The sequence below is a fragment of the Clinocottus analis genome, unplaced genomic scaffold, assembly GCF_023055335.1.
Source record: "Clinocottus analis isolate CAN_PGR_092001 unplaced genomic scaffold, fCliAna1.0.p SCAF_8, whole genome shotgun sequence".
NCBI lineage: Eukaryota > Metazoa > Chordata > Actinopteri > Perciformes > Cottidae > Clinocottus > Clinocottus analis.
In genome coordinates this window covers 6,070,745-6,090,088 of record NW_027176240.1, presented here as the reverse complement: position 1 = coordinate 6,090,088, position 19,344 = coordinate 6,070,745, and the positions used below count along the sequence as shown (strand labels likewise).

Sequence of the window (19,344 nt, the reverse complement as noted above, 5' to 3'; positions counted from 1 at the left end):
CTGCATGTTTATTTTTTACTACTCCCTTTATGAATAAGTTGCTCCTGGCATCCGCACAAGCCCTCTGGCTAATTATGAAAATCAGGCTTGGAAACCTTTTGGGTGGATTGTGGGATTTGTGGAGTCAATGCAACACTTTATAAAAAAGCCAATTTCAAGAGAACATCTTGAAAATCCTTATTTCTGATCTTATCCCAGCTCTATAAACGACATCTAATGGGGACATCCACATAACACTTATTAACACTCATTGCCAAAGTTCAAGTGCAAATCAGATCCATTTAAACAAATCTTTCCAGATCCATCGTGCCACATAAAGTTCTCTTGGATATCCAACTATATATTAAACAAAAGCACATTCTAAGTATCCAAATGTTAATGTTGGCGAACAACTAATCTCTGTTTGGGTTAAATGTCCTATAGGTGAGCTGTAAAAGAATGCAGTTAACACCGAGGCAGTGAATCAGTGCAATAAAACTCTCCAATGTAACGTGATTGATTATGGAAACAGGGTTATTAATGGCTCTGGTGTGGAGCGCCACTGCTGCTTGGGAGCAGAGTGGATTGTGGGACGAGGGCTCCTGCCGTGCGCCAGCTCTCGGGGTAACACAAGCCCCTGTATCCAAAAGGCAATTAGAGAGGGGCATAAAGGGATGGAGGTCACAGACGTTCTCAAAGACTGGACTGCCTCGTGCCGCACAGGAAACACTGAGAGGGTACAATCTGAGACCTGTAACCCAGAATTCAAGTTAGGCTGATTGTTTGCAGTTAAACAAGAGCGACACACACACACACACATACACAGTCGGCTGCTATAAAAATGGATGAAAGTCGTACAGCAGTAGTCAGACCGTACTTCATCATCGTCAGACTCATTATGTGGCAGAAGTCGTCAAGCTGGAGGACGTAGGCGAGAATCGGTGGGAAAATGGGCACATGAAAACAACCTCATCCCTACGGAACACCCATTCTCCAAACAAGGCCAGCGAGTTGAACCGAGGATGGACTGCACTGAGGTCTGTGTGATCTCGACCATCGCAGTCTACAACGCTGTCTCTGGCTGTGAGCGAAAGCCCTCGAGAGTTCAAACGGGGTTTCATTTCCACGTCTGCAGCCACACCAAAGGCTTTCATCCTCCAATAAGAAGTTCACATGAACCGTCATCCCGTTTCCACGTGGGAATTAACAGTGTGCTGCACACACAGAGACTGGAGCCCAGACCATGTCACAGCTGTTTATCTGACTGATTAAAGAGGCTTTACATATATTCAGTGTTGCTGCGTGAGCTCACTCTGTAAATCCATCTACACACACTGCACAAAGCCAGATGCTGCATGCGTGAAGAGCTGAGGCAGGATACAGGACTAACGGATGAGGAGGGACGGTGCAGTATAGTGGAAGGTAATTAAATACATTTACTGAAGGTACTCTACTTAAATACATACACTATATTTCTATTTTATACTACTTAATACTTCTACTCCACAACAAAAATAAATACTGTACTTATTGAAGAGTAATAGTGCAGATTAAGATGTTATCTACAAAACATATGATAAACTCAGTTATCTCCAGTAATGGTACTTACAAAGTTATATTAAAGTAATATTTTCAATTCAGTTCATTCACAGTGGAGTATTACTACTTTTACTTAAAGCTACTTTCTTTTTGTGTTGATTATGCTACTCCCTGTGGACGCAAGTGGAAGTGTTTCTGAGTACCAGAAACAGAACGATTCTCAGTTTGAGGTATTAATACATTAATAAAAACAGTTATGCATATTATATTCCACTTCTGTTAAGAGATTCACCAACAATGATACACACTGGTCTCTAATCTGTTGGAAGAAACACTTAGACAATATAAGGGAAATAAAAGAGGCTGAATACAGCAGGAAAGTATTTTATTTTGAAGGTTTTGAAGCGTCGGGTGTCTACACACATTTTTTGGTGTGCTTATTGCTTACAGTAAATACAATTATTCCTATGTATTCGTTAATTTTTTACTCTTTTATTCTTGTAGATTACATTTTGAACCAGTGGAATTTATTTCCATTCTGATCATTAAATCACTGCATCGTTGCATTACTGCACTTGTGCAGTCAGCCCAAAGCAAGTTCCTCTTTCTCACCACAAGAGGGCAGAGGACGAGCATTTTACACCACATCATCAAATCCTTCACCAGTTACTGAAGCGCAGACTAATTGTGCTCTTCTGAGACAGAAAGGCACAAAACTGAATGATACTCCGGAAGACCTGAGCGCATTTTCAGTGTTTATTTCTTTCAAGTCATCCACATAATAAATAGACAATTCAAATCAATTACACCAGACTGAAAAGGGGTGAAATTGCTTGACTTAGTTGGGCTGAAAGGAAGCAGGCACTTTAAAAAAAAAGAGAAAACATTAGTGTCTATTATTTATCAGAACTACAGTGAGACATGTTTTAAATAAAACCAGGAGGCAGCTGCCTGCTGCTGGGTTGGTTACACAGCTACACAGAATCAGATCAGGAAACGTCTAAAAGCATATAAAAAATAAATCTGCTGCACCCAGCTCTATTCTGCAAACACGCACAGAGCGGTCTTAGATTAAAACTAGAAACAGAAAGAGAATCTGAGGAACTATTAAAATGTTAACATGCAACGGGAGTGTCTAAGCTTGAATGATTTTATGGATGTTTTCACACAGATTATTATTTTGTTTGATTGAAAATGTTTGCATGGTGTTCATACAGTACTCATCTGTAAAGAAATGGACTGCAGGTTAAGTTAACTCAACTGAGCCGATGTATCAGGACATGAAGCGCATCTATAAGACAGAGCTCTATTGTTGAAGTTTTATTACTGTGAACTACAAAAAGCGCACAAGTGTACTCCTTGTACTTCTGAACTTCCCACGTCACACAGTCATAAAAGTGAGTCCAGAGTCTAGTATGTTGAAATGTAGGAAGAAAAAAAAAAAAAGAGGCTACTTGATGTTACGTGATGCTTGTTTCAAAATGTTTTGTTTTCTTCCCCCGTTGTGCTACTGCACAGCACTCTCACTTCACCAGCAACTGTGAATAACTGTACAAACTATTCATTGTAGATGTACATTAAGCTACTTTAGCATTAAGTCAAGTACAGTCAACTAAAAATCACACGGAGGAGGACAACTTTATTTAATTTAACCCTCCGATTCATTAAAACAATAAAGAGAAAAGGCTTGGCAACTTACAAACAATGCTGCAACACAATTCAGCTGCATTATTACAGGTCACATACAAATATTTTGCATCTTTTCCTAGAACAGTAATGGATCTTTGAACAACAATTTGAATTAGAGAGAGAATATGCTCTCAGGCTAGGCCCACATCTCTATCGCTGAAAAACAACACTAGACAAATCCAGGAATACAATAGCGAGTGTGTGAATGGACCGCACCGTAAAATTAGTAGATAAGAGAGGTGATGACAAGCCAGTCCTCAGTTTAGACTCTCTATCTCTTAGACAAAAGGAAATGTTTGCAACTTTTAAAGTTCCCTTATTTTCTTGGCACAAAGTGGTTTACAAAAATCCTCCGTCACGTCATTGTGCCTGTGCAGGTTAAAATAAAGCTCCGGCACCGAATTCTAAATCAGCACACATTTACTAGAATTTGTAGTTTTGTTTGACAAGATCAACTCTTGGTAAATAAATACATCGTTGTAAATGCAACAGCAGGCGGAGGGGGTGTGGGTGAAGACCGGGTCGTCTTTGGCACACAAGTGCAGTTCAGTGGCGGTGACCCAACTTTTATCTTCAGCACACTGACGGAGCTCAAAACGGGAATTGTAGATCGTCTTCTGCCAGCTTTGGTGTGACAACCAATGCCTGCCCCTTTTTCTAAACGCCATCACGTCGCACGGTTTCCTCTTTAAATCTCTGTTAATGTCCAACCAGTTCAGCAAGTTTCAATGTCCAGTTCCACGGCTCAGACCTCACTCACTGGCAGGTCCGCGTCATCCAGGTCCACGGGTGTTTCAGGCATGCGGGGCTCAAAGTTGCTCCGTCGCCGCCACGGTGACTCCTCGGAGTTACTAATGGTGGTCGCCGGTGGCTCGCAGGTCACTTTGCCAGGCGCGTCTCCTGCAGGGACAGGCGCGCTGGCGTGTGGCCGCGACTGGGCCGTGGCAGCAGGCTCATGAAGTGCTCGCTGTCCCACGTCAGGCTGCGAGCGTGTGCCGCACGTGACAGCAGCCCCCCACTCTGGGTAGCATGATGGCATGGCAGATATGGGCGAGCGAGGGACGGGGGGACCCGCGGGGCTGCGATAGAAGGTGGAGCGGCCGCCGTGGTCCTGCAGCAGAAACAGCGGGAGGACACAGAGACGGCGAGAAGACAAAGAGAGTGGTTGTTAGTAAGCAAAGTGAAATCCGGATGTGTGCCGTGTATTTGAGGGGGGACCGAAAGTGAGTTACAGACTTGGTATTAGCACCAGCGTGTGGAGCCGTGTGCAGCTTTAGCAGAGTTGTAGGTGCTGAAGAATGTAGCATTGCTAAAGAGGGGAGATGGTAGTAGTAGTAGTAGAAGTTGCAGTAGTAGAGGGAGTAGTGGTAGTAGTGTCAGCAGGTTTTAGTTTGGGTAGTCTCAACAGGTTGCAGTGGAGGAGCAGAGTGCCTTAGGAAGCAGTGGTTGGTTGTTGCTCATTATTTCACAGCTTTTCATTGTCAGATTTCAATCTCTGAAACACAAAACAGACAAATGGAAAAGAAAGAAAAAGAAAACACAGCAAAGAAAATGAAAGCAAAGAGGGGAAGCCACTGAGCAGTTGGTAGAAAGTTGGTTAGAGAAACATCCCAACTATAAAGCAACAAGACGCCAACAAATATCTGTGTCAACCTCCAAGATACTGTATTTTGACACAGTTTCTCCCACAGAAGCACAATGACACCCTGGGACAAAGTACCACTTAAGCAGAACAAGATTTAAGAACCAGTTTCTGAACACAAACATATCTAAAGGTCCCAGGGGGATGCTTAATGCTGAATCCAAAGGTCCAAAATCAAGCTCATGCTGAATTTCACATGCCGTTTAGAAGATCAGATTATATACAATACTGAAGACCTACTATTAGCCCCTTGTACACTTGATTAGCTTTTACAAAACACAAATATTCAGATGCAAAACCAACACAACACTCTGAAATCCAAAAATTTGAGACTCTGGACATGTGGATTCAGCGTTGGCGAGTCATCAATTCAAAGCAGTTAACACATTTAGCACACAAAACGGTATCGGTAGTCAACATGGAAACAAGTATCTTATTTTTGTGTCTATCAGGAAGAGAAAAAAACAAAAACATACAGGCAGCGAACAGGAGGGAAGAGGAGAGACAAGCAGGATGTCACACATCTAAGACAGGTACACAGCTGCAGCAGACTGCAGAGATAACAGAGCATGAAGGGAAGAGAAACAGAAGGTGTGAAAGACACATGTACCCAGTAATATAGACACACGGAAGATACAGGCTTAAGGAATTCAGAGCTAAACTGGTCACGTATGTGCATGGATTGTACATGAAACCATCCTATTTCTTACACTGAAGCGTCATAAATAATGGTGAGGGCAGGTGGAAAGCTGTGCAAGTGAAGCTGTAAGTGAGGGAGGGGGTCATTCTGTACAAAAATATGACTTATTAGCATATGTACAACTTGAGGTGTTCTTGTTGTTGGTTGCCGTCACATGCGAGAGAAGCTAAATCAAGCACACCTCAAGCCTTAAAGTTCCTGTTCCCAAGTTTTTTTGTTGATGTTTTAACTGGGCACTGTCTGAGCGCACTGAATGAAATGGACCCAAACTTTGAGCCGAGTTTAAAGTGACAGCGCGGCAAAAAGAAAAGGAAAGCAAATGAGGAGAAGTGGATGAGGGAAGCAGCGAGGACGAAGGCATGAAGGGAGGGAGGAGCGCTTGTTGGGTTATCACAGCCATACATGGTGGTTGGGGTCTTAGAAAAAAGGGAGCATCAGATATGCCACAAGATCTGATCTGCTCTCAAAAAGGTCTAGAACCACAGAGGGCCAGCCGGTGAGTGGAAAACAGTATTAAAAAAAAAACGGTGAACTTATAGTTTAAAGGGGGGGATTTAGAGGAGCTGACATACGTGCTGCTGCACTCCCCGATTCGAGACGTATACCTCTGTATACAGGGGTTCGACAGCCGTCTGGCCTGCCGCATCTGCAACAACACAGTGCAAAGCAGTATTAGAGCAGATGGGCTGTCTGCCCACAGGGAGAGGAGGAGGTGGAGAGAATGTGACAAAGAAGGGGGGTGTGGAGAGAGAGAGAGCGAGAAAGAGAGAGAGAGAGGTAGAGAGAGGGACAGAGAGAGGGACAGAGAGAGAGACAGGAGGGAAGAAGGAAAGAACTGTAGAGAAACCGACAGCGCAGAGGTGTTGAGAATATTTCCAGTCTAACCAGAAGGGACCGACTGCGTCAGAGGACACTCTCTCCTCTGCAGTCAGGACTGTGGAACGGGTTTACGTCTCTCTTCTCCCCTGCTCGAGTGCGGCTGCCCGTCTCTTTGCATGTAGGCTGCGGATTAACCGAATCAAGCGGTTCTGGCAATAATCACACAGATTTGGTGGTCTGTGTGATTACACCAGTCCGTCATCACAACCGAAAGGATGACTTTTGTACCGACGCCCCACTGTAGTCAAAAAATCAGTTCAGGGGAGCCTGGCGGCTCAGGGGTTAAGGCGCTAAACAAAAACCACAATGTCCCCAGTTTGCATCCAGCTGGGGACGTTTGTCTCCCCCCCCCCCCCCCCTCATTTCCTGTCATCTGTTGATTTCCTAATAAAAAAGCACAACATGGCCAAAAATAAATCAACCTGTATTTTGCTGTTGGGTGGTGACGAGGAGGGATGAGGAAAATGCAGAACAGGCTGTGCCAAGTTCTATGTAAATACTGCTTACAAAGTTGGAAATTAATCCATATAATAATTTCCTGGAAGAAAATGCCCACGGCCCGGCGCCAGTCTGTGGCTTGGGAGTTTACGACTACTGGTGCAGAGCACACAAAGTAAAATTTAGCTACATCAACCTTGTTTTCCGACTGCACGACCACAACTAGAAGAGCTGGGCTTGATGCATTTTAGGGCAAAATCAACTAAAACATACTGTCGAACTACCGTTTCTGCTACTCTGCATCCGTTTCAAAGGAACAGTGTCCTCCTCCCACCTGATGTCACTCGGTAAGTAAGACTCAAGTACAGTAGCATGTCGGGTCTGAAGTCAGTTCCCTTGTTCCCGGGTACATTTGAGGTCTCCAGTCAGATTCAAGGCCACTTATCATGACTTGAATACATGACTAGGTTCTATGGTGACACTGTAGGGTCGTGCAATATACATACTGTGGCAGCAGACCTCCCAGGGCCCCGCTGGGCCACAATGGCCCCTGAGACAGCCTTAATCCAGCTGTGCATCTCCTCTTGGCTGTCTGCCTAGTGGAGACAAAAGTAAGAGAGAGGGAGACGGTTGGTCAACACGGAGACGGGCACCAGAGCCATCGGTGTTTGTGACTAATGTACAGAAAACAACCTACCTGTATGTAAAACGTCCTGGATGTGGTGACAACTTCAAACAGATTATCTCTCATCATGATGTCACTACAACAAAAAGGCGGAAAACAAGCCAGACTGTTTATCTCATCTATATCAGTATCTACGTCGGGAAAGATAAACGCAATGCTCCTGGACTAAAGATATTTTTTTGTGGAATGTGAAAATGCTGGGACATGTTAAATACCTCTGTTTGCACTCGTGGACTTTGTGAACTTCCTTCAGTGGGATCATTCTCAGCGGCTCCTTCTCCTAAAGTTAAGAAAATGACTGTTAATACTAAAAAAGTAGGACAAAAAAAAAAATTTAAAACAGAAATTCACCGGATGACTATTACCATATAATACTTTTCCCCTCATACAATGTCAGAAAAAAAGAGGCCTTCTTGCCAAGTTCTTCTGTTACTGAGGGACAAAACTATCCTCACAAGTAGCAGACTGCAAACTAAAAACTCTGATAGTTGTAACTTTCTTGACCTGGCCATTTATACAGCAGACAGAGAGCCGGTGTCCTTGGGGCCTGTTGATAGCCAAATAGACAGATAGAGCTGTCAAATAAGGGCGGACACGGACAAGGACAGGGTATGAGACGTGCAGTATTATCCTGAGGACAGTGTGTGTGTGTGTGTGTCTGTGGAGGGAGGGGTTGAGGGGTGTGGGGGCGGGTGGAGGGGGCGCAGGGGCATGACAGGACATGTGAAGTGAAAGCATTGAATTCCACAGACGGCAGATAAAACATGTTCAAACTCGAGACTGTGTGTTTGCTGCTACAGTGCCTGAGACTGTGTGGGTGAATCCAATCGGCATGCCTCATCAATAAAAAAAATTCATTCCTTAAAGGCTTTACATAACCTAATCAAAGTTAATTACCAAATCTGACTTGAAGTAACTCATTGAGTTTTCCTCCAGAAGGAAATATCGCCGTTTCCAGTTCCTCATCTAGGGGGCAGAAAGAAAAAGAAGGGAGAAGATGTTCAGACAAATTTAATAGCAAACAAGATGCCACATTGGCCAAAGTTAATCATTCTTGGGGATCTCTGAGGAACAGAACCAAACACACTGGAGAAGTTAAAGTGGAAATCTCTTCATCTGACATTCCACCAGTCAAGACTCTACATTCACTCACACACGATGGCGCGATATCTTTTTGTCGATGTCACTTTAATTGCAACGGTGCCGTCAATCATAACAGATGCACTGGATCCTTTAGATAAGTGTGTTGTGTCACTGTGTGCAGACTGTGATGCCGGCCACCACCACGTGGGTAATGTGAAAGATGTTTTGAGAATCGCATTTCTCTTCTGAATTCAACTCGACCCACCACAGCTCCCTGCTTGACGCAGTAGCCGGACTTGATGACGGTGTGCTCCTGAGTTGGCCTGCCGAGGAAGTACGGCAGTTGGCTGTGGGACCGATGCATGGCCTCACGCTCCGTTCTGCCTGCAGCGTCACCACCGTCATGCTTGAGGGGAAGAGGACAACGGAAATATTGTAATTACAAGTTCCAACAACTTTTAAGACAATCACTGACATTTTTTATATACTTATGTGTTGTGGATTTTATGAGCACGAAAATGTATTCGCCATAATCCATGTCAGAAATACAATTTGAGTAAAAGTTAAAGTAGTTTAGCAAATACATTTGTATAATCATTACGAGAGATGAATAACCGGCTCACGAATGAAACAAAGCCATTTTTCCTCTGTTAACATGAACTCTTACGTCTAACAAGAAGAGTTTTAATGAACAATTAATCTGTGAATTATTTTAATCTCTTTAGGAGTCAAATTTTAATTCAGAAAACATAAAATGTCTATATCAATGTATAGAACTAACCATATTTAGTTTGAAATGACAAAACAAAGAAAAGTTCCACTGACATTTATAAACCTAAATAAAGCAAAGTTGGGGGACTTTTGCTCGATAAATAACCAATGAATTATCAAAATAGTTGCCCAATTGATTAATAAACAATAACTAAAGCTGATTCTGATTCTAATAGTTTCATGATGACACAAAACAAGAACTTTGAAAGATATGCATTTATAGCTTAAGTTAAGCTTTTCATAATGACATTTATCTTACTTTCATTAAAGACAGCATCATATCACACTCTGTATAAGTGTTCCGCACAGTTTGTCACTGTTGTTTCCCTCGAGGTGTCGACGTCTTTTAGACATGTAGAGAGCAGCGGTGTGTGTGTAATGATTACCTGGGTCTGGGTGACAATGGGGACTCCGCCAATGATCTCTGTCTTATAGGAGACTTGTTTTTTGGGTCCTACGACATCCGGTAAAGCCTTCTGGTTCTCTGTATTCTGCTGCCCATCAGACAATTTTGGCACCTTTGAAACACACACACACACAAATCAGATTTTTTTTTATTATTATTATTAAAACACACAAATACTAAAGAGAAATGTGCATTTTGTGAAATACAGCTGTCTGATGGAACATACTCCGTTTCACCATAGTTCAAATCAAGTATGAAACCTTTAACATATTTATTATAATTCTTTCTGGATGTTAAGGCCTCATGGAGAACAATGGAAAGCTATCCCAGCACTCAATAGAGCATCCTGTTAGTCATGCTCTGACTCACTCCTATCTAGTGTCTTGACTGACCAGTCATTCATTTCTATAGAAAAAGGGAAAAAATGAAAGTCTCTCCAAGTGATAAAACATGAGCCCAAAAAAACAGATTAGTACGGCTGACTCAGGGGTGGACTGCATGCGTGTTGATCTGTGCAAGCTGTGCAGTTTCTCACAGTGATCTTGGTGGCTTTGTTGAGAGCGTTGACCCAGTCCACCAGGTCCTGCTGATCATTAGCCTGCAGGAAGAACTTCCTCATCCCAGCATTGATGACTAATGGATGATAAAAAATACAAAAGAGCAAGGGGAATGGTTCAGAGAGTGAAAGTATTTTCAGCTGTGTTTAACAGGAATCACACGCAAATAAGCACTCGAGGTCTAAAGGAGTACTATGGCATGGGTGTTGACTAATTGCGCTTTTGGCCCGTCTTGAATAGAAAATCTGATTGAGTGTCAGCAGAATAGAACCGCTGCCACAGATTTCTCTGGAAGTGAAGAGCAACTGGGCAAAGGGACTCTCCCAGCAGCATTCATTCTCCGTGTGGATGATGACCCAGCTGCCTCAGTCTGCCGCCACCTACCCACTTCTCACCAGGACGAAGGAGAAAAAAAAAAAGCCCAAAGCTACAAACTCCTAAATATTTCCCGCACATTTTCACGCCCATGTGAACATGAGCATACTCCATTTACAAATCACAAAGAAAATGTTGGGTCAAATGCTGATTAGCTATGGATCAGGATTTAGGAGCTGAAAGAACTAAAGTCTCTCATTCTCGCTCTCTCTGCCATAAATCCTTCAATTCTGCAGCTCAAACCATCCTTGTGTCTCCTCCATTTCCTTTCGACACCATGGGAATGAATTACATGAAAGCTGGACTGGTAAATCCGGCGGGGGCGAGCTGTAAAAGCCACTGGGAGCTCAAACTCTGTGCCACAATGAGGGTCATTCTTCCTTGTTCCGTGTGTTTGGTCCAGTTCTTAAGACATACGCAATACCCCGCTTTCCCTTCTTTTTCTCTCCATTTTTCGTTAAATAAATCTGCCCGTCTGGTCTCACTTAACCTTCAGATGTGTCCACTGTGTGTTTGGTAAACTGCTGGGTAGTGGTGAAAGTGTAGTGGTCTCTAGTGGGCACTGGGAAGACAGAGGCCGGGTATCAGATCTGACTCATAGTTACACATCATAAAACAATTTGTGCTGCAGAGAAATGCATCCAAGCACCAAAGTTCACACGAATACACCACTCTTGATATCCTTCCCCACCCTGCGCACACACACACATACACACACACACACACACACCCATATCCATCTCAAAATCACAGACGGCAATCAAGTCTCTACTTTCTGACTGTAAAAAGATCTGTAGCGGGACGTCGTTGATCTAACTTTTCTGAAAACTTCATCCCCCTCTGTTTCTAGTTGCTCGGTGAAAGAAGAGAGGGAGCAGCAGGATTCATAGATATTTGCAAAACATGTGGCACACAAACAGTAGTTTAAAAATAACTACATACATCTCCGAATCAGGTTCCGATTAGGATGCAGGCATCCTGTCGAAACCTCAACAAGGCAACTGGTGCGCACACACAGCCAGACACGCTCAGTCCTGGTACTCAACACACTAGTATTTCCTGCTATTGAAGAGGATGACGAAAGAGGAGGAAGAGGAGGAGGGCTAGTACATAATAACAGAGAATAGAGGTTAACTACTAAATAACCTGATGGTTCATATTTACTCACAACATTTTTCCTTCCTGTGTTGATCGTACACGGTGAAAAGACAAGGACAGATGTCATGAAAAAAACCCAATATCTTTCATTTTAGATATTGCCTGGTAGGATACGAGTCATGGCCAGAAGGTTGAAGCTGCCAGTGGACTTCATCAGTATGACTTTGGGTGGTTGAATAGCTTCAGAACCCCCCCCCCCGACACACAAAGCCGAAACACTGGGACAACTGTGTCCAAAAAGTTCTTATCAAACTGACACAAACTACTTAATTACAAGCAAAATCCAGCCGTAAGGTTTATTATTTTGTAGAGCACATGCTTGTCAACCTGAGTTGGCCTTAAAAGTAAGAGACGCAACAGTAGAACAGAAGAAGAATAAGAAAACCACAAGTTGATGTAAACGATAAAACTTTAAAATTATTTTGCAAATGTATTGTAGGGTGGGGAACGCGTTTGACACACTTGAAATGCAACTTGATAAACACAAACTCAGATCATCAACTGCTGTGGCCGCCTGCATCTTTGTGAGTTGGCTAAACAATCTTGAACAAGGCTGCCTGGTCAATGGTGGAGGAAGTATGTGGAGAGCGATGCTTGACCAGGTATAAAGGGCAGAGAAGGACAGCAAACATTCCTCCCTTTGGTTATATGAAGTGTACTCAGCTTAGTCAACATGTGATGAAGCACACCATCGCTGCTGATGTTTGCAAAGCACCGCAGGCAAGTTTTATACTTGAACAAGATGTACATTTATTTGACTCGTTGGGTTATCGTTTCCTCCGATTCCTACCGTCAATACTATTGTCCAAGACACAGCAAAAAGTAAATAGATTTAAACCGTAAAACAGGGTTTGAGAAACTATTTAATTATTTCTAAATAGGTCTTTTTTCCTGCTCCTCCAACTATCAAACTAGCTAGTATTTTAATGCAGAGGAACTAAAAACAGATCGCTAGACTGATGATTCTTGTTTTCTTACCGAAGCAGAATTCTGCCTTAGGCCTCAGCTTGGTGGCGTCGCTGACCTAAAAGGTGGACAAAGCTCACAATTGTTAGCTTCCCAGTTCAACTGAATACTATAAATGGTTTCTATTCATGCATAATTGTCTAGAGTGAGATCAGCTTCAAAAGGTAATATTTCTTCTTACCTTAGAGATGTAGGTGAGCTTCAGGGAACCAACACATTCTGTACCAACAGGCAGGTTCTGTTGGAGAAAAATAACAATATTGTATGCAGGCAGCGGAAGTTTAAACTAACCAATAACCATTTAATGAGGCAGGAGCCTTAGGTGTGAATTAACGGCAGAATATAGTGTGGTGGGAGAGTCAAGTCATATTCAGAGAAAATCAATATTACAGAGTTTTAGCACAGTATGCGTTAGGCACACCATGATCGTTGTTCTGTTTCTGAAACTACGGGATCCAGATTTAACATCATTAAAATTTAAGGTTTTTCATATCTATAAAAAGAAAGAGACTTACTGAATTATTTAAAAATCCTCCTGCGCGACATGATTTATGAATACTTCATGTAACAGAGCACTTAAAAATGCAGCATCTCCAAACCAGCATGACGAACAAACTAAGAGGAGAGTTACGCTGTAATAACTGTGACACCCGAGGGTCACAGAGCAGAACATTATGGCTACTGTGGTCAAATCAAATATGGGTGCTCACAACACAGGCTTATCTAGACCACTGGAAGACAAATACAAACTAATCCCAGGTTTAGAGTAAAACTATGAGCTCATTCTAACTGATTTATACAAATGTCTGCTGGTACCTAAAATATGTACTCACCATTAGCCCTGACCTACTCCTGTGCCTTTAATATGGGCCGCACTGCCTTCAGCTAGAATTACATAATACAAGTTCTCCCATCCTTGCATGACTGTCTGGCGATGGAAACATTTAGCCTGTACTTAGTTTTGTGTTCATAATGAATGACGACAGCTTAGCTAGAAGTGGCCTGCAGTTACTCTGCAGTTGCACGAGAGCTGATCATTCACGCTGCTCCCTCACTACGGTTAACTCATTTAGTTGGCGTCCGGTTGCCTGTAAATTGTCAATTTTTCCATCAACAAATTAAACATTAGCCCATGCAGTTACCTGGGGGATTTGTTTTAGAACATAAAGCAAAGTGCTAAGCTAAGCTAACACAGCCATGTGTAATTTACCTGTGGGTTGTCCATGTACCACACCAAGCTTCCCTGCTGCGTGTCCAGTATGAAGTAACGGCGCAGGAACTTCCCACTGCTCTCGCTCTCCTCTATGTCCAGGAAGCCACAGTTGCGGTTCTGTCGGTCCACGTAAGGCATCTCGCCGCCGGGACATTCCCTGGCCTGCTGGGGCCGGGAGTGGAGAGGAGCAGGGGCAAGCGGGACCCGGGAGAAAAAACCTGAAGGACAGAGAGAAGAGTGGAAAGAGATGTGTGTGAATTTCAGTTGTCTCTGCGGTGAGCCTTGAGAGCGTGACCCGCTCCCTCTTTCTTCGTGTACTGAATCGCTGGTCTCTCTGCCACCTGGAGCTCACTGGGCTACAGCCTGCCAGCGAGATCACGTGACACAAACCACAACCCCGCCTTTATCCTTTCATATCAGCCTCACCCACTCTCTCTCTCCCACTTTTGCCCTCTCAGAGTCCCTCTTTTTTTCTTGTGTAAGACTCGCTACACACCGTCAATCCCTCTTCTTCGCCCACCCTGGAGTTCTCTCTCTCTCTTCTTTCGCAGTCCTCTCTTCTCTCACTTTATGTGCTATCTCCTCCCTTCTGCTCTCTCATCCGATTTGGCAAGCCTCTGGCCAACCCCTTTTATCTCCTCCTCCTCCTGCTCCCCTCCCTCCACAGCTGAGCACCCACTTGTGCATGGTCAAAAAAAAAAAAGAAAGCGCCACTGAGCTCAGCCATGTTCAACACAAAGACACGACACAAACGCCCTTAGGAGCAGCGCGGGAGAGAATGTGCAATATTTAACCTGCCGAGGTTCGACACATCCCTGAAACCTACAGCTCTCTGGAAAAAGTAAATGATTACGGTACATTCATTTAGTCCTACGAGTGAGAGTGCTTGCATGTCAAACCCTGTGTGGGCGGTTGCAGCATTACTGAAGGCATATTGTCGCATTAGTCCGTTTAAGCTGCTGTCCTTTTGGACTGAGCCTAAAATATGTGATTGAGATGAGTCTTTGGAAAGCAAAGATAAAGACGCTCTTTCTCCAGGACATTATGAGCGCTGTGTGGGCGGGCGAGGGCAACGCAGGGACAAAAGGCCTGCTTGTTGTGCATGGACTGAGCTGAGAGCATCTCAGTTAGCCCCTGCATCTACCCGAGTCATCACAGGCACGAGAAAGGGAGCGACGCTGTCGGAGGGCACTATCTGAACACTACACAAATAGGGATTGTTATGTGATAGACGTCTCTGTTGAGTTTAGTGATCCTGTAAAAGAGGTGATGTGCACAAGTTCTTCTGCATTTGCAGTGATGCAGAACATATGTTAGGAATAATGCAAAACAGCATCCCAAAATGGTGAACAGTCAGCATTAATTCAATGCCTTTATTTTTTTTAGGAAAAATAGGTACTAACTATATGGCAAGAGTCACCTATATTGAAGTTTTGAAGTTGATAGGATTACTGATATTTGAGAGTTTAAAAAAATGTGATTGATCTTTTTCTTTTAAAGGTTACTTGTTTTTAAGAATCGTGACCAAGATATGTACTAAGTCGAACATTTAATTGGCTAAAAATCCGTGTTTTCATAATATCAATGTAGCAAATGACAATATGAAAACATTTTGACAATGTAAAACAGGTCACACATCTTGATGAACATACAGAGAATCATCCAGTGAATCTGCAGATCCCCTCAGTTTTAATGAGCTAATGTGAGTTTCAGATCATGTTCAGCTGTCTGACCTGCAACTTTCCTATTTTTGGTTTCTCTCACCACTCTCATAGCGTAGCTTTCTAACTCAGCAGGCAGCTGTTTATCATGAAAAAGCACAAATAAACCTACTGTACACCACCTGCTCGGCCCCAAATGGCCATTAGTGACGAGCCATTCGACAGGTGGCCAGAAATATGAGTCCAAATGAATGACAATGTTGCTCCGTAACAGCTTAATGTATAAATAATCAACTTTTCACGAACAAAGTTGCCATACAAGCTTAAAGGTGACACTTTTACACATTCTGACACATTTTTTAAATCATTAATTAAATCATATTCTGTACACAACTTCTTGTTACTTCCTGGACATCAAATTTGCACCAACCATTCTGTATTCTGTAATCATATCTGAATTTAGCTTGTACCTATAAATATGACGTGGATGTTTTGAACTCAACTAATGAGTAATCAAAGATGAACAAAGCGTGTTGTCTGGCTGATGGACATGACTGCATGTACACAGTGCTGGATTTGGCTTATCGGCCGTAATGAAATAAGAAATTGACAATCAAACTTATTGCAATATAATCTTACTCTACTGTTTATTCGCCTAACATTCAGACTTAAATTTATTTTAGTTTGTACATTACCATTGGATTATGTATGTTTGAATTGTTTTCCACTTTTTACAGTCAGATTACTACGTTAACTTACCCATTGTGTTGAGGACAAATACACACAGCATGACCTCTATTTGAGTAGTCTAGGTAGCACATCTCGGTTTTTGAAGCCAGGATATGATTTTCACATGCTCAAATACATAACCAGGATACCTCAAAAACAGATCATTGCCAGGATACGAGTACAAAGGCCCCCATTCTGTCTACTCACACCTGGGTGGCTACAGAGCAGGGCTCCCTGTGTGAAGCAAGACATACTGTAAAAAGACTGAGAAAGTGAACAAGAGAAAGTGAGAGGGACAGACTAACAAAATAAATGAAAATATGCAAAGTAAGAACCAGGAGTCAGCATACAACCAAATATAAGGTCCAACTCTGAAGGAGGACAAAAGCGGCGTGACATTATTCTTTCTGGGTCAAACCTTCCCACGTCAAACTCACTTTAAATTTGCTGCAAGGCTTTGTCCACATCAAATGGCGGCCAACTGGTCAAACATGAGGACAAGTCATAAAACAACAGTAAGGACCAGCTGGAAAGCCCAGGATCAGGGGCAATATTTTCTTTCCATGATTTAGACTACTGCCGTGTCATTGAAAGCCACACAACAGCTGTAAATAGCTGTGGGGCAGAAAGCATATCTCGTTTTAATGCCTACCTACCAAATAACTAATCTAGGTGTTGAGATCAGATTTCATAGTGCACTACCAAGTAGTGTCTGTGCATTTAGTTTCCAGTGAAAGAAAATCCTCCAGGAGAAAAGGCATTGTGGTGAAAGCAAACCAGAGGCAATTTGGGGACTAAGCTCTCTCCGGGGCAAAGGTCAGACAGGTAATTTTGGTTGAGCTGAAAAGACAGATTTCTTGTCAGTCTTGCTCTCTGAAAGCAGCACACAAGGCCAGCAGGTTTGGCAGGCTTCGGCCTTTACGATTTCCCGTTCAGACAGGGACCCGTGCACCAAGGAAATATGCCCGTGTGGGTTTGTACATCTCTCAGAGCAGGACAACATGGAGCAGATGATGATCACCAGTAACACCGATTCAGTGTTCAGGGTTTCTGGAACGGACGACCGAGTCGTGCAGTTTCCAAATTGCACGCAGATGGACGTCAAATTACCGTTTACCTGAGCAAATCACGACCAGCTGCCGTCACAGCTGGCTGACGTCAGATCACCACGACACGCGGACAACGTCCGAGATAGCGTTAGTTAACTAGGTTAGCTGGTTAGCGCCATCTGCGACTCTACGGCCTGAAGTTAACTGGAAGATGTGGTTCGGGTTAGCCCGCTGTTAGCAGCTAGCTTACGACTTCACACCACAAACTTGTAAAATGATTCCCCCTCACTCCTCAAGGAAACCACATTGCATCATGTTATCGTGCCCCCGAAAAAATGCCACTCGTTTATTGTTGAACCCGCGTTACTAACGTCAACTAGCTGCGAGCTAGGTTAACGGAATCTCACGTTATGGCAAAGAAGTTTAGTCACGCACGATAACCAACCCGCGCTAATGTCGGCGACTCGTCTCAGCCAGTCACGAAAATATATATAACTGGCAACTTAAGCCGTACGAAACAACAAGGCTGCGTTTATAAGCATGAACTACTTGTGTTAGCTAAACGTAACGGGTCATCTTACCCGAGTCTGTAACTGCTACTTGGTCTCGGTGTTGTTGGGTCCTCTCTGCCTCAACCCATCTCCACTGATCCCAGAGCTGCTGCTGCTGCTGCTGGCAAGGGTGGAGCATAGATTGTGTATAATACAGATGATCACTCTGTAGGGGGAAAAAAACGAAAATGGGTCGTGAGTAGTTTAAGCGTCACCTAATCAAAGTGTAGAAATTAAAGTAAAAGTATAAATGGTGAGGGGAACTCATTATAAACCCACATTAGTATTGTCTACCTCCATGTTCCAAAATCTTTGCTGGTGTTGATAGATACAAAGTTCACAAATCTGCTGATTAAAACATCTCCAGACTATGCCACATTAAAGATTATATCACAGGTAATAAGCGGACCACCACTTAATATGTCATTTGCATTTATACGTCATCTGAATGTTTGTTTCACTCCCGTTGAACGTTGCGTCATTCATTCTTTTTGTTTCGTACCAGTACCAGAGAAAAACCTTTATGTAATGCACTGCACTGCATGCACATTTGACACATGGACAATAAAGTCTCTCTTATCTTATCTTCTTTTAAAATAGGCCAAGTGCAAACAAAGCAATGGTGCTTAGGGCAGTGATGCATGAAAGTATGCAAATAGGCTAAACCTTTCTAAAAAAAACAATATTGCCAGTTCTGCAACTGGAAACATGGGTGCTCAATATGAAATGTGCTGCAGAAATGTTTCAGATTTTTTTATGCTTTTCTCCCACCATGAAATTGACTGTCTAGTTCAGCTCCATTAACTAAAACAACAGTCAATACTGCAGATCAATCGATACAAACAGAAACTGTGCTACAGGCTGAGCCACATTATTAGATAAGGTGACCACTAGCACAAAGCAGTACAGATAACTGTCAGCATGGGATGAAGCCACATGACACACACGCCTAGTATTTAGTTTGGATCAGGACCGTTAGACTGTATAAAGAAGAAGAAGAAGAAGAAGAAGAAGAAGAAGAAGAAGAAGAAGAAGAAGAAGAAGACAAAAAGTAGCTCTGGGTGTTAACATATGTTCCTTAATTGTTGTGATCTTCAAACATCAAACTCTTTAAAAGTTCTGGTGCCTAGAAAAGTAGATTGGAGTGAGAGCCCTTCTTTTTCATCACCTCTACTGTCGGTGTAAAGTCTGAAACGAGCATTTAGGGAACCGGAGAGAGGAGATTTAGCGACACCTTGCGGTTCAAAGCTGCAGCCACTTAGGTCTGTCTATTT

The 19,344-nt window shown here is 43.0% G+C and overlaps 1 protein-coding gene across 7 annotated transcripts; it reads right to left on the bottom strand.

Annotated features, from left to right (window-relative positions):
- Window positions 1-3,137: 3,137 nt before the first annotated feature.
- LOC137779522 (pleckstrin homology domain-containing family A member 1-like) lies at window positions 3,138-18,175 on the bottom strand. Of its 7 annotated transcripts, none has more exons than XM_068567363.1 (14): window positions 18,101-18,175; window positions 14,078-14,298; window positions 13,049-13,105; window positions 12,880-12,925; window positions 10,347-10,444; window positions 9,792-9,923; window positions 8,900-9,040; window positions 8,449-8,517; window positions 7,767-7,831; window positions 7,564-7,627; window positions 7,373-7,462; window positions 6,122-6,195; window positions 5,326-5,400; window positions 3,138-4,318 (listed from the first exon to the last, which is right to left on the bottom strand). In XM_068567363.1, exons 2-14 carry the CDS (start codon window positions 14,216-14,218, stop codon window positions 4,087-4,089), a joined length of 1,284 nt encoding a protein of 427 aa, XP_068423464.1. In that variant the 5' UTR covers window positions 14,219-14,298; window positions 18,101-18,175; the 3' UTR covers window positions 3,138-4,086. The 7 variants fall into 7 exon arrangements, with proteins under 7 accessions (XP_068423464.1, XP_068423465.1, XP_068423467.1 ...); XM_068567364.1 differs by lacking the exon at window positions 18,101-18,175 and adding an exon at window positions 14,577-14,678; XM_068567367.1 differs by lacking the exon at window positions 3,138-4,318 and adding an exon at window positions 4,327-4,702.
- Between the last annotated feature and the right edge of the window lie 1,169 nt (window positions 18,176-19,344).

Excerpts from the sequence above, each read along its gene's own strand:
- LOC137779522 (XM_068567363.1), bottom strand. The coding sequence starts at position 14,218 with ATGCCTTACGTGGACCGACAGAACCGCAACTGTGGCTTCCTGGACATA. Across the intron at positions 9,924-10,346 it reads ACAAAGCCACCAAGATCACT|GTGCCAAAATTGTCTGATGG; the intron begins GTGAGAAACTGC and ends TGTGTTTCAAAG. Across the intron at positions 7,628-7,766 it reads GTCCACGAGTGCAAACAGAG|TGACATCATGATGAGAGATA; the intron begins GTATTTAACATG and ends TTTTTGTTGTAG.